The sequence below is a fragment of the Anabrus simplex genome, chromosome 6, assembly GCF_040414725.1.
Source record: "Anabrus simplex isolate iqAnaSimp1 chromosome 6, ASM4041472v1, whole genome shotgun sequence".
In the NCBI taxonomy this organism is placed as follows: domain Eukaryota; kingdom Metazoa; phylum Arthropoda; class Insecta; order Orthoptera; family Tettigoniidae; genus Anabrus; species Anabrus simplex.
Window position 1 is genome coordinate 267,032,293 of NC_090270.1, and position 15,108 is coordinate 267,047,400.

The following is a 15,108-nucleotide window of genomic DNA, read 5'->3' on the forward strand; positions in this document are numbered from 1 at the left end:
TTTGACTCCCGTAGACGACCTGTGCGTCGTGATGAGGATGAAATGATGATGAAGACAACATATACACCCAGCCCCCGTGCCGTAGGAATTAACCAATTGAGGTTAAAATCCCCGACCCGGCCGGGAATCGAACCCGGGACTCTCTGAACCGAAGGTCAGTACGCTGACCATTCAGCCAACGAGTCGGACACACTTTTTATTGATATCATTTTTCAACAGTCACCCTGCTTGTCAATACACATGGTCCACCATTTCAAAATCTTTCTGATACCTTCTGCAAAAAATGCTTTTGGTTGCGCAGCAAGTCACGTATGCACCGCTTCCTTCACCTGTTGATCGGAGCTGAATCGACGGCTTCTCAGAGCATTTTTAAATGGACCAAACAGATGGTAATCCAACGGGACGAGATAGGGACTGTACACAGGATGCTCCAACACCTCGAAATGCAGCATCTACAGTGGAGGTATGTGGACACACATTGTCATGCAACTAAAGAACTCCTTCCAACAATTGACCTCTGCGTTTGTTGTGAATTGTAGGTTTCAGCTTGTTTACCAACATATCACTGTAACATTCACTGTTTACTGTTTTCCCCTTTTCCTCATAATCTCCCAGGATTGACCTTGAGAATCCCAAAACACTATGAGCATCACTTTTCCTACAGAAGGTTGACTCTTGTATTTCTTTTTGACTGGGGATCCGGGATGCTTCTATTCCATGCTCTGACGTTTGCTCTCTGGTTTGAAGTGGTGAACCCATGTTTTAACTCCAGTGATGATCTGTTTTAGAAACTTTTTACCTTCGTTAGCATGGCGGTCAAGTAGGTGCTGACAGATTCTCACACGATTGCGCTTCTGCTCTTCAACGAGTTGTTTTGGAACCCATCTCAAACAGACTTTGTGAAAGTTAAGCCTGTTATGCATGATTTAATATGCAGAACCATGGCTAATGTGCATATGGTTCGCCACGTCATCAACAGTCACTCTTCTGTCATTCAGGATCATATCACGCACTTGTTCAATATTGGCATCAGCTACGACTGCAGGTGGACACCCAGATCTTTCCTCATCCTTCACACTCGTGCGACCCATTTTGAACCGTTCAATCGTCTGGTAAACACTTCGCTGTGTCCCTATATTGTGCTGAGTCTTCTATGAATTTCTGCTCCTGGTACACCCTCAGACCACAAAAAATGGATTACAGAACGCTGTTCTTCCTTGGTGCAAACAGAGAGTGGCATGGCCATCTTTACGTCGCAACAGCGCAAGCTGTACTGATCTGATAACACTGAAACCTACCACAGACGTAGACAACGGTGCCATCTAGCGGCTGGTAAGCACACAATGCCATGGAGCTAATCTAAAGACAATTATAGCAAAATTGCAGATACTTATTGACTTGCCTACGTAAAATAAAACACTGCTCCAGTGGAGGTGTCCTGGTGTGGGGTACCTTTTCTATAATTCCAACTGCCCACAGGTGGTGACTGAAGCTAGCCCAACAGTATGGCAATGCATCCCAAAAATCCTGTGGCTTTGTGTGCTTCCCTTCCTGGTGCAGGTGGATAATCCCAGTTTTCCAGCAGTGTTATGCCCAGCCTCATACAGAGCAGGTATCTCTGGCCAGCCTCCGTGATAACGACATGCTTCCTTGGCCAGCAAGTTTGCTAGATCTCTTGCTCATTGAGAATGCATGGGACCAGATTGGATAGCAACTTCGGCTAGCAGCAACTACAGCAAATGTGGAGGGTCAGTTACACCAACTGTGGCAGGATTTTGATGTTTTCTTTATACTACCATGTCCTGTGCCTATACCCACATATGTGCCCCTGCAATGGCTCCTTAATGGTGCAAAATTTTATTTTATTTTTGACAAAGGAGTGACAATGAAAAGTCAGTGTGGGAAGAGGGAGAAAAAGAAAGAAGAGAAAAGGACGACATGAAAACACAAAAGGACAAGGACGATCTCCAATTCTCAAACAGATGGGCCCTCTCCTCATGAATTCCAGTTCCTGTACATCCACCTCTTCTCAGCCCCTGACGAGCTCATTTCTGCTTCCCAGCATCAACACTCCTACCCACAGTAGCATAAGCAGGATCAGCCGAAGGCGGAGGTGTTATAGTTACAAAATGATAAGAGAGAGAGAGAGGGTGTGTGTGTGTGGGGGGGGGGGGGGGCAAACAGTTTTATAGTGAATGGTATGTTCAGTTTACAATCTGAAATACAACTTTCAAGGCTTCTTAGGAAATAAATTGGTTCTAAAATATTACGTCTCTGAATGTTTATTTAGTTTATTGTCAGTTTCTGTTCCTTTTGTAAAAATTCCATTGGGGGCGGGGTCTAATGCCCAGCAAACACCCCCTGGATACACCTCTGTCCACCAATCATCTTGACAGACCTTCAATTTTGATGGGGCAAGTACAGAATAAGAAGAGAGTTGGACAAAGATAGGAAGAGACATGAGATAAAGGTGAATAAAGGTGGTAAAAGACATACACATACACATTATGAATTTACTCATTCGGGGAAAATATTTCAGGTTCCCTATGGGAATCAATTTCTGAAAATACTGTAGCTATCAGACAGCTGCTTAACACTAACAGCCCCCTCTGTTATCCTGTTTTGACACATTGTTGTACATTCCAAGGACTCTAGTACCTATTGCTGTGAATCTCGATGCAATTAGGTCTTTGTGTATTTCTTTGTCTGTGAAGGGAAATATGAACAGACTGTCATTTCATATTTCTTTAACTATGGCAATTAAAAGTAGTGGAGTGCGGCATAGTGTGAACAACAATTGAAAGGTCAGCAGGAAAAACGCTTCCAGTCCATATCTTACTGTTTTGAGTTTTTGACGCTGGTTCATAGCTCGGTACTGTCCCTTTGAACCACAAGACTTGCCATTAGCAAAAACGCTCTCGGTCCGCTGTAATAGAGGCAGAAAGATATGGCATGAGCGGGAAGAATGGTTTGAGTCACAGCGCAAATGGAAGAACGATCAGGGTCCTAAGAATGCGGTGGGGAGGTGCAGCTTAGCAACAGACAAACAGTAGCGTGGCTGACCTTGTTCAGATGCAGTTCATTTTTTGTGTGTGTATTCACGTAAAAAGTTATTATTGCGTTAAATTTACAGTTGTGTTGTGTTGAAAAAATGAAGTGACACAGAGCTTAGTTTCGTCACTTAATTGGTGGGGCCTCTTATTTTGCTTACCATTTCCATTGGGTTTTACAGAACCAGTAGAAACCAGTGTGTTTGAAAGTGAGGGAAGTTCAACCGATTATAATTTTTCATTTGGCTACCCCCATAAAGACACATATAGTATGTGTGACACTAACAAGTCACAAAAAGCTGCCTTGGAACAATCTATTTCTACCACGATGGTGGAGGGAAAGGTTAAGTTGGAAGGAGACTTAAATAAGCTGTTAACAGAGGAAAACCTTCATTTATGTGCTGCATTCTACAATTTAAAGACAATGTACAAAAGGAAAGCTAGGAAGACTTATGACATGGAGGCCATTGCTATGGATTTCCAGAAAAATTTACATACTCCAAACATCGCTACAAATGATGTTTATTATAAGCGACAGTTAAATTTTGTATCATTTAATATTCATGTTCTCTCTGATCAAACATCTGTGTTTTACACCTATGATGAAAGTGTAACTAAAACAGGTGCAGATGAAGTGTGCTCAATGACTGGCCATTCTGTGACTTCCATTTTGCCTAAGACTGTTCGTAAACTAGCAATTTTTTGCGATAGTTGTGCTGGACAAAACAAAAACTATACAGTGATACGTTATCTTCATTATTCAGTGACAAAACATAGGCCTTTTGACAATATAACAGTAATCTTTCCTATCAGAGGTCACAGTTACTTAGAGTGTGACCGTGACATGAGTCTCGTCAATCAAAAGTCCTATGTCGAGGTTCCAGAGGAATGGAGGGAGGTTATCAGAAATAGTCATGCAAAACCATCTCCATTTATTGTGGTCGACTCTAAACAAGAAATGTTAAAAACATGGACTAAGTTTTAAAAACCTATGTACCAAACCAAGTGCCCTCTACCGACAAGGCCAATCAGATGCTTTTATGCAGACATTTCGACACCAAGGTTAGTTCATCACCGTTCAAATTTCTCTGGTAGTTACTACAGCCATGAGATTAGCATTAAAGAAAAAAAAAAAAAAAAAGAAAAAAAGGAATAAGGACCATCAGCAGGTGAATGGCTTACCAATCCAAGAATTGAAAGTTTTGTACGAGGCTCCAATCCCAATCTCTCGACTGAAGTACAGTGACCTGTAGTCATTAACCAGATTTCTCATCAGTACTGAAGCCCAAGCCTTCTACAACAATTTGATGTGGGATGGACGAGAGAGCAATGAGCAGCATGATGTTGTATATCTGGACTTCATCAACGAGCATGATGAGTAAAGGTAAATTTTTCTGCACTACAATCTATGTTACCTGTTTTTACATGATTTACCTGTTTTTACGCAATTTCACATTACTATGCACAAATATCAACATTATTTTTATATACCGTACACACTTTGTACGCTGATACTCACACTAGAACTGGGTTGTTTCATAATCCTGCCACAGTGACAAGGGAGTGCAGTTAGAGGTGAAGATAAACTTTTTTTTTTCCAAAGCCCATTTTAACATTCCTGACACAAATGGTTTGTTTTCAGTTTTATGTAACATGTACCATGATATAAAATTAAAATCAAGTTAATAACAAAGTAATGAAACATTATTTTTGAAGACAAACTTTGTTTTTAGTCTCTTGAAAAATTGTGCTGAATGGACTGAAAGCGTTTTTCCTGCCAGCCCTTCAATTACATGTGAGAAATTAAAATTATGTGGCCAGTGTGAATGTACTCTGCTGAACATAGGTATGGTATTGTTATTTTGTATTTATTTTTGTGTTTTTCGTTGTCACAAACCTCATATCATATTGCACAGTATCCTGTCACAAATTTGGCCTAACTCAGGGTAAAAGCGCGTGGTACGTTCGGAAGTAGGCAACAACAAAAACAAAACCACTAAATTACTAAATTATATTAAAAGTATATGGACAGCAAATACGTACATGTAACTACTGAATGAGAATGAAGGTATTCAGGTAAGATGGGTTTATTAATCTAAAAACATGAATAGAGCTCATACTAATCAAAATATCAAATGAAGTTAAAGAGGTCCGAAAAGTGATATGCACATTTACGCATTAAAAGATATGTGAGCATAGGTTTATACAATGAAACACAGGTAATGGCCCAAAAAATTATCATTACAAAATATTTACATGAAATTTGGAACATGTTACATTATTTGGATTGAATGACTGCTTCGTTAAATCATTAAGTCCGTTGCCCGTAGGCTCGATCTAAAACCGTCCATTAGATGCCCAAGTAATATTCGATACATTAGTAATTGGTCTGACTGTCATATATACATTCCGAATACTCGGACACAAACATATAAAAAAAATCTGTTCCAAAATAACACAGATTCTAATCATACGGGTCCGTACCCATGTCAAAGGATCAGGATTGAAACCTGACTTCCCTCAAATTAGCCAGCGGGCTAATGTATCCCCTTACGCAACAAAAGACAACATCACACACAAAAAAGGAAAAAAACAATCAATTAACACGACAAAATAAACAACACAAGGTACACACACAAAAATCACTGTAAAATAAACACACACGAATATCCACTGACGTTGGTAGGGGAGTCGGGATTCGATTCCGACGCATTCAGATTCTGTAGATTTGTGTCTTAAATGGACACGGCATGGCCGTCATCTCTCCATGCGGCCTGGTCAATCATCTGTAGGAAACACGGCTGATATGGGAAATTCTACCTGAGAGCTTTAACAAATGGTTGGGACCCTGGCCAACTTGTTATTTCTATCTTGACTGATACTGAAGTCTCCTGCTTTTGCATTCAGCCTTGGAGCCAAAATGAATGATAATGAAACATGTAGAGATATTTTAAACAATTTTGGCCTGAATCCTTGTGAAAGGAGAAGACCAATCAGACAAGGTAGCACAGGGGAGGAGAGCCTATATATTTGAAAATAGCAGTGTGTGAAGGTGATTCTCTTCATCACCTTTCTATTGCTCCCTCTTCTGATGCTATCTCCTATTATAAAATAGATTTCTATATGATAATACTAATGGCATGTGGCCTCCAGAGAGGCCTGGTGCAGGTCGTTCGAATTGACACCTTATAGGCGACCTGCGCGTCGTGAGGATGGGCCCCTATCTATGATGAATTCTAATGCTCAAGATAGCATACACACCCAGCCCCCGAGACAACAGAATTAACCATTGAAGGTTAAATTCCCCCATCCAGCTGGGAATTGAACCCAGGACCAAAGGCCAACACGCTAACCATTTAGCCATGGAGCCAAACTGTATGATAATGAAACATGTAGAGATATTTTAAACAATTTTGGCCTGCCATTTAGCCATGGAGTCAACTGTATTATATTGAAACAAATAGAGATATTTTAAACAATTCTGGCCTGCGTCCTTGTGAAAGGAGAAGACCAATCAGACAAGGTAGCAGAGGGGAGGGGAGCCTATCTATTTGAAAATGGCAGTGTGTGAAGGTGATTCTCCTCACCACCTTTTTTATTGCTCCCTCTTCTGATGGTGACCTGTCATTGTCTTTGTCTTATTATGTATTCCTATTCATGTTGCTGCCTTTCTATACTTGATGAAGGTTTGTTTTCTTATCGGTGTGCTATCCTATCACTGTATCTGGCTGTATCACTGTACTTGCTCTTGAGAGAAGAAAAAAGGATTCTACATATAGATCTCAAGCTTTTAGATCATATACATCAATAGTAAATTTATCTCTGAACTACTAAAATTGTATTTCCATATCTCACTTGGACACGTGAAAATTAATTATACTTTTTGGAACGAATCGGCATAGAACAAATTATGCATTTCAGAGACAAAACTAATATGCTGCAAATCAGCAATAAAAGTAGTAGCAGTATTATCCACCTTACCTGTAACCATTACCAGCCATTTTTGGAAGCATGACACTGCCCATTGGCTTGTTTTTGGAACCCCTTGGTCGACCACGTTTCCTGGTGGGGGCTGGTTCCTCCACTCTCTCCTCCTCTTTGAACGATATCAGAGATGGAGATATGACAGGGTATTCACACACATCGTTGACAGAGTTTGTAGCTATCTCCCCATTGGAGACATTCTGTATAATAGAGACCTGCATGTGTTATTCTTTTCTTTTTATTGAACAATGTAAACTTTGATTAGGAAATAGCAAATATTCAATGGTCTGCAAAACGTAAGGACAAAACAGGTTTTCTTCTATACTGCCTTACAGGAAGTATCTGTGAGAAAAATCATAACAGATGTAGTGTACTTTATAAGTTTAAGTGATAAACAATAATGTATAGAAAATTTTACAATCATATTTTGTTCCAAAATGGTTACACAGCATTAACTGACATAACACAGATGCAGCTATGCCAGAAGTGTAAAGAATGGAGCAGTGGTCATTAGTAAGGTACCTGATCACCTCTAACAGGTACGCATACACTGGAGTATCTCTCCACACCTTAGACAAGATTGTTCAAGAGTTCTTGTGATAACATAGCCAATTTCTCTTTCACCACCATATTCAGCTGTTGTAAATTTTCTGGTAGGTGTTTAAGTTCTGCTAGCCATTTTTCCATAATTTCCCACATGTTTTATGGGATGTAAATTGGCAGGCCAATCCATCCATCTAATATCTTTGATTTCCAGCAGCTTGTCAACAATATGGTGTGGCCTAGCATTATCACCAATGAACAAAAACTCAGTGCTAGCAGCACATCTGAATAGCTGTATAGCCACTCAAACAAAGGAGGAGTACATGGTATTATATGTTCCCTGCATTAAATATTTTATCAGACTTAATTTTAATTATTATCAAAATATTATTCACCTCCCATGTACATACAAATCCTGTGGATATCCACAGCAAACATTATATTTGTAGGTTCAATTGTTTCTGAGAAAAGTGTACCTGCAAGGAAATTATACAATACCATGTGCTCATTCATTTTATTTCTTTTCTTCTGCATTCCAATATCTGAAGCTCTGTACATCCATCCGCATAATGCCTTCCCAGATGAGACTGCCCACCACTGTCATATCTGTTTGTGGGACAATACTAGTGCATACCATGGAGGCCAAAGCGTAGCCATGCATCCTGGTAGGTGTGCTAAGTACCAACTGATGAGCCCAGCCTAGCACACTGGGGCGAAACGCCAGCAACCAGGAATGAGTTAGCTGGAAAATTTATGATGTCCAATAACAGACCATTTATACTGGTATTCTTGGTTCAGGGTACTTACAGGGGTTAGACCTTTGCTGTTTGTAGTCTACATGAATCACCTGTGGAAAGGTATTAAGTGGCAGGGAGGGATTCAGTTAGGTGGAAATATAGTAAGCAGTCTGGCCTAGGCTGATGACTTGGTCTTAATGGCAGATTGTGCCGAAAGCCTGCAGTCTAATATCTTGGAACTTGAAAATAGGTGCATTGAGTATGGTATGAAAATTAGCCCTTTGAAGACTAAACTGATGTCAGTAGGTAAGAAACTGAATGGAATTGAATGTCAGATTGGTAATACAAAGCTGGAACAGATAATTTCAAGTATTTAGGTTGTGTATCCTCCCAGGATGGTAATAAAGTAAGTGATATTGAATCAAGGTGTAGTAAAGCTAATGCAGTGGACTCACATTTGTGATCAACACTGTTCTGTAAGAAGGAAGTCAGCTTCCAGACGAAACTATCTTTACATCGGTCTGTTTTCAGACCAACTTTGCTTTACGGGAGCGAAAGCTGGGTGGACTCAGGATATCTTACTCATAAGTTAGAAGTAACAGGCATGAAAGTAGCTAAAATGATTGCTGATACAAACAGATGGGAACAATGGCAAGAGGGTACTTGGAATGAGATAAAGGCCAAGTTTGGAATGAACTTGATGGATGAAGCTGTACGCATAAACCGGCTTTGGTGATGGGGTCGTGTGAGGCGAATGGAGAAGGATAGGTTACCTAGGAGAATAATGGACTCTTATAGAGGATAGGAGAAGTAGAGGGAGACCAAGACGACGATGGTTAGACTCAGTTTCTAACAATTTAAAGATAAGAGGTATAGAACTAAATGAGGCCACAGCACTAGTTGCAAATCGAGGATTGTGGCAATGTTTAGTAAATTCACATAGGCTTGCAGACTGAACGCTGAAAGGCATAACGGTCTATAATGATAATGTATGTAATGTATGTATGTATGTAAATATTTTCTATCATGAATTTGTGTATTTGAAGACTAGATCTAATTTCCAGCATCAACTGTGCCTGTTAATGTCTGTGGGCTATTTTCTTTTTAATCTATTTTGAAAGTTAAGTTGATTATGTTTACTAAAGCTATTTTAAGAAACATGGTTAACTGGGTTACGTTCTCGACAGAGTTGTCCAGCATCTTCAGCGTCCTGTTCACTGCCTGTCCCTGTTTCCTTCAGTTGTCCTTGTGTGTGTGTGTGTGTGTGTGTGCGCGCGCGCGCGCGTGTATGTATGTATGTATGTATATATATATATTGGTTCATCTTTCCTTATTTGTTTACTATTTTCTGGTACAGAATTCACTAGAAAGTGCAGCAGTGAAGCAGGTCCCTCAAAAAAAAAATGAAAATGTATGAAGAAGCCGACTTATGATAACGGATGCAGCACTGTTACTGCGGCAGAAGAGATCGAAAGGGATACCAATTTTGGGTGCTGTGTAGGCTGAAAGAGCAAACTTTTGTCATGGGACCTTAGGCTTGAAAGGTTCATTTTGTGCATCACCAGGTTGGTTTACATTAAAAATGCACAATATCATACCATCCACATTTTCAGTTATCTGTGCGAATCTGTCTGGTGATTACCCCGCATAACCAAAAGTTTGCTGTACTTGTTTTAGTGTTTATAGCATGGAAGTAACCTTTGTTCTAATGGGAATCTTCTGTCTCCCAAGTGGCTTTACCTCATATCTTCTTTGTTTTGATTTTCGTTTTTGGGTGTATGAAAAAAAAAGGGGGGGGGGGGGGAATGAATTAAATTTGTATATTGGAATTTATTAATACCTACTATTTCTATCTCTATACCCTTCTGCCTCCTATTTTGTTAGCTGGTATTTTTATATATATATATATATTTTTCCTAGCTATCATTTTAAAATTTATCTGTTTTTGTTTCACAAAGTCTCATGACACTAGTACTACGATTACGAAGACAAGTTTTGAATGACTTTCCGCGCAGTCAGCATAGACCAATCATTTATAACAAATATATTAACATCCCTGTTGTAAGATCTATATACCAGGCGAGTTGGCCGTGCAGTTAGAGCCGCGTGGCTGTAAGCTTGTATCCGGGAGATAGTGGGTTCGAATCCCACTGTCAGCAGCCCTGAAGATGGTTTTCCGTGGTTTCCCATTTTCACACCAGGCAAATGCTGGGGCTGTACCTTAATTAAGGCCACGGCCGCTTCCTTCCAACTCCTAGGCCTTTCCTATCCCATCATCGTCATAAGACCTATCTGTGTCGGTGCGACGTAAAACCACTAGCAAAAAGAAAAATCTACACCCCACCCTCGTTGGAACTTTCAGAAAGCTGACTGGGATTTGTATGCCAATTACAATGATGCCAACATTAGATGGGCTACACCAACACCTGAGAACTATGACCAATTTGTTAGTTTAATCAAATCTGCTGCCAAATAAGCATTCCTAGAGGTTTTCGCAAAGACTATGTCCCTGGCTGGAGTGAAGAAACATCTCAATTAAGTTGTGAATTTGATAAGAACAGTAGCCATGAAAAAGCTATTGAATTACTGAAATCCTTGGACAATGCTAGAAGAGAGAAATGGCCCAAGACTGTTGAAAACTTAAACTTTACACATTCAAGTAGAAAAGCATGGTCCCTAATACAAAAACTGGATTCAACATCTGTACCTACAAGAAAGTATTCCTTTATCAACGTACAATCCATAGCTAACCACCTTATTTCTACACCCAAGACAGACAGAGACAAGAGGTTTAGCAGACAGGTACGATCGGAATTCAACAAGTTAAAACGAGAAATCCAATCATACTCATTTTATTCATGGCAATTGTCTTCAGAAGAGATACAACATGTATTGGATGCTCTTCAGACTGGAAAAGCAGCGGGATTTGATGTGTATATCCTGATTTTCTCAAGAAATGTGGTCCAGCTACGAAACGATGGCTTGCAAACTTTTTCAATTCCATTTTACAATCCGGACATTTACCATGATCTTTCAAGAAGACCAACATCATTGCAGTACTGAAGCCAGAAAAAACCCCCAGCTGCCTCAAAGTTACAGGCCAATTGCCTTACTCAGCATCACCTATAAATTACTTGAAAGACTCTTACTGAATAGAACTGCTCCTGTAATTGAGCATGTGATTCTCGCCGAACAAGCTGGATTTCGCCCAAAACATGATTGCTCTGATCAAGTCCTTGCCTTAGCTATGTTTCTAGTAACCGGCTTTGAGATGAAAAGTGTGTCTCTGCCTTTCTGGACCTCTCAGCAGCGTATGATACCATCTGGAGCAAAGGACTTCTTCTCAAACTCATAAAGACAATTCCTTGTCTTAAAACAGTCACTCTCATCAACAATACATTGTGTAACAGGCTATGCCAAGTTCACAGTAAAAATGCCAAAAGCAGGTTCCATTTACTCAATAATGGTCTACCACAGGGATCAGTTTTATCCCTTATCCTATTTAACTTGTATATTCACGATCTGCCAGAAACGGTATCCCGTAAGTACATCTATGCAGATGATATAAATCTTACAGTCCAGAGTACCTCCTTTGAAGAAGCAGTGAATATTTTGAATGAAGACTCTCAGAAGCTGGATGTTTATTTCAGAAAGTGGTGTCTTCAACGAAGTCCTTCCAAAACTGAGGTAACCACATTTCACCTTACCAACGTGCAGGCAAAATACCAACCTACAGTGATGTTCAGGAACCAATATTTGAAATACAACAGCTGTCCTAAGTACTTAGGAGTGATATTGGACAGAGCACTGGCTTGCAGCCATCACATTGAAAAAACGGCTGCAAAACTAAAAAGCCGTAATAACCTACTCAGTAGGTTAGCCGGAGTACTGATGCCAACACTCTCAGGAATACTGCTCTGCCTGTCGTATACTCTCCAGCTGAATACTGTGCAGGAATATGGTTGAACAGCTCCCATTGCCAACTGATTGATATCCAACTCCGCCAGACAATGAGGATAATCTCTGGCACTCTTCACTGCACTCCATCTCAATGGCTACCTGTACCATCTCAATGGCTACCTGTACTGAGTAATATTGTTCCCCCGCACATCAGGAAACAGCAAGCTCTTGTCCGTCTGAGGCGTACAATAATGAAGAATGACGGTCTCCCAATCCACCAAGACGTCAACCAAATCACTACATTCAGGTTGAAATCACGAAAACCAGCATATAGGACGGCTATATAACTTACTTCAACTTGGTTTGATCCCAAAATATATGAAAGGATGAATGGTCTAAATCTACACCTCGTGGTCTGATTGAAATCCATGACCCCACCATAAAACTAACAGGATTTGATTTCCCTCGGGCTATCTGGCCATGACTGAACAGAATTCGATGTGACACTGCCCAAACAAGTGCTACCTTACATCAGTGGGGCTGGATAGACTCGCCTCATTATGACTGTGGATATGTAATGCAAACCATCAAGCATATCGTACAGGAGTGACCTCTACATATATATCCTGGGTCCTTGGAAGATCTTCATGCAGCCAATCCAGAAGCAATTGAATGGATTAAATATCTATCGATCCACATTTAAAGTTATTTTCCTTTTGGTCCTAATGCTATAACAGCAAAGCAAAGTCATCACCGTACAGGCCATGAAGGCCCTTGGAGGAGTGGTTGGTAAAGGCTTCCACCATTGTTAACCTCAGGACGTGATGGGGTAGAGTGGTTAGCTCTACGGCCGGCCGCCTTTGCCCCCAGGGATTAACCTGGTACTCAATTTTGGTGTAGGCTGAGTGAACCTCAGGGCCATATGCACCTCCAGAAGTAGAAATCTCGTTTCTTAAATTTTTATGACTTCCTGACGGGGATTCGAACCCACGTCCTTCCGGGCGAACCGAGCATGCCTTTACCGCCTCGGCCAGGCAGCCCCTCCCTAATGCTATAAAGTGTATATAATTTACATATTCTTTTATTTTTACTGTCTTCTATGCATCATACGCTAATAATAATATTTCCTCACAATGGTAATATGTCCTCGAAAACATAACGCTCGTAGTACATGGACACAGCAGGATATGGCAGTGTGCTGGACAGGTACCAGGCACAGGGCGATGGGTCTGCAGTAGTGAGTAAGGTTCCATGCAGAATGGATGTGATGAATGAATTTAGGCCAGGGCATAAGAACCACAGCTCAAAAGCTAGTGTACAGAATGGCAACATGCAGGATCATTATGAAGACAGATGTTCCAGCAAAACTCTCCCCAGCATGAAGCTGATGGTCATTGTAGCTTATGAAGTCAGATATGTGATTACATGTCACTTTGTTCCACACGGCACAATGATGGTAGCAATATACTACAGAATCTTCCTGCACAGATACTTACGTCATGCCATTAGGAAAAAAAGCCCGTATACTCTTAACAATGTCATCCTCCTCCATGACAATGCCAGACCGCATGCTACAGAGGTTGTACAGAGGAAACTTCAGCACTGGGGGTGGGGAAAAATGGAACAACTGCCATGCTCAATGGACCTGTCTCCATGTGATTTTAACCTCATCCCCAAAGAGAAAGAACCATTACAAGGAGGCAGTTTGGAACACAAGAGGACACTGCCAACGCTGTGAAACATGAGATTGTAAAATTCACACGTGGCGAAGCATTGGCAATGTGTTGTGGACTACTCTGAGGGGTTACCGTAAAGGTTACTCTACTTCCTGAGAATAAACATTATGTAGCAGATGCATTTCATGGTTGACAGTTTCCTCGCTTATCTTACAATGGTAAACCTATGTTGTAGGTCCGATATCCTAATTGTGGTAAAACCTTCAATAATCTTATTTAATATAATAGATAAAATAATAGGAGTTACAATGATCTATACATTGTGTTAATATATTAACGTTTTGTGTCCCTGGACGTATAACGTCCACATACTTATCCTGCTTATATATTAGCATGCTCAGTTTACGATGAATAAGATACCAGTGGACAGGATTTTTAAAGACTTATGGCATAGTAATTGATGTATTAACACACAAGGACTTCCAATATGGCACCAAGAAACATCACCAATAGGTGATTCTTTGTAGATTGTTAAAAAAAAAAGAGTGCGACTGTTTTTTAGGGAATAAAAAAGATAACAGAACTGCGAGAATAAAAAAGAACGATTGAAGAGAACAGTATATGTATCGTAGTGACAATAAAGTTGTTACACAAAGAAGTAAACGTGTTCTTGTGTGATATTTTTCTTTCATAAAAAATATCGCATATTGAGAACGATAAATTGGCGACCGCAACAGGATTCGAACCCGCAATCTTCGGATACAGTAGCTTTGTACTACACTTTGAAACAAAAGCTGCTCTGCTAACCGACTTCCTCAATAAAAACATACCATTTAAATGGACCCAAAGGGTAGAAACAGCCTTCCAGGAGCTAGAGAGATCTACTTGTGACGCTCCAAGTCTAGCTTATCTGGATTCAAGCTGGGAGGTCTGCTTGCAAACGGATGCAAGTGACATCATGGGGCTGTACTGTTCCACAAGAGAGAGAAGGAGGAGGCAAGAAACTATTGTACAGCCAAGAAGGAGGGATTAGCAGTTGTATGGACTGTCGGAAAGTTCAGAGGTTATCTAGAAGGAAGTTCAGACTCTTTACAGACAACTCTTCACTTCAGTGGTTGAACCAAGTTTTTGGAACTAAGTCCAAACTGATGCGATGGGCCTTGATCCTTGCAGATTTCGACTTTGAAATTTGTCATGTTCCTGGCGTAGCCAATCAAG

The 15,108-nt window shown here is 40.4% G+C and overlaps 1 protein-coding gene across 1 annotated transcript in view; it reads right to left on the reverse strand.

Annotated features, from left to right (window-relative positions):
- The window catches only part of LOC136875969 (uncharacterized), a 174,031-nt gene that overhangs the window by 71,425 nt on the left and 87,498 nt on the right, over positions 1–15,108 (reverse strand). Inside the window, exon 5 of the mRNA XM_068228283.1 lies at positions 7,032–7,234. Within this exon, the coding sequence (XP_068084384.1) occupies positions 7,032–7,234 (203 nt within the window). The remainder of the gene's footprint in view (positions 1–7,031; positions 7,235–15,108) is intronic.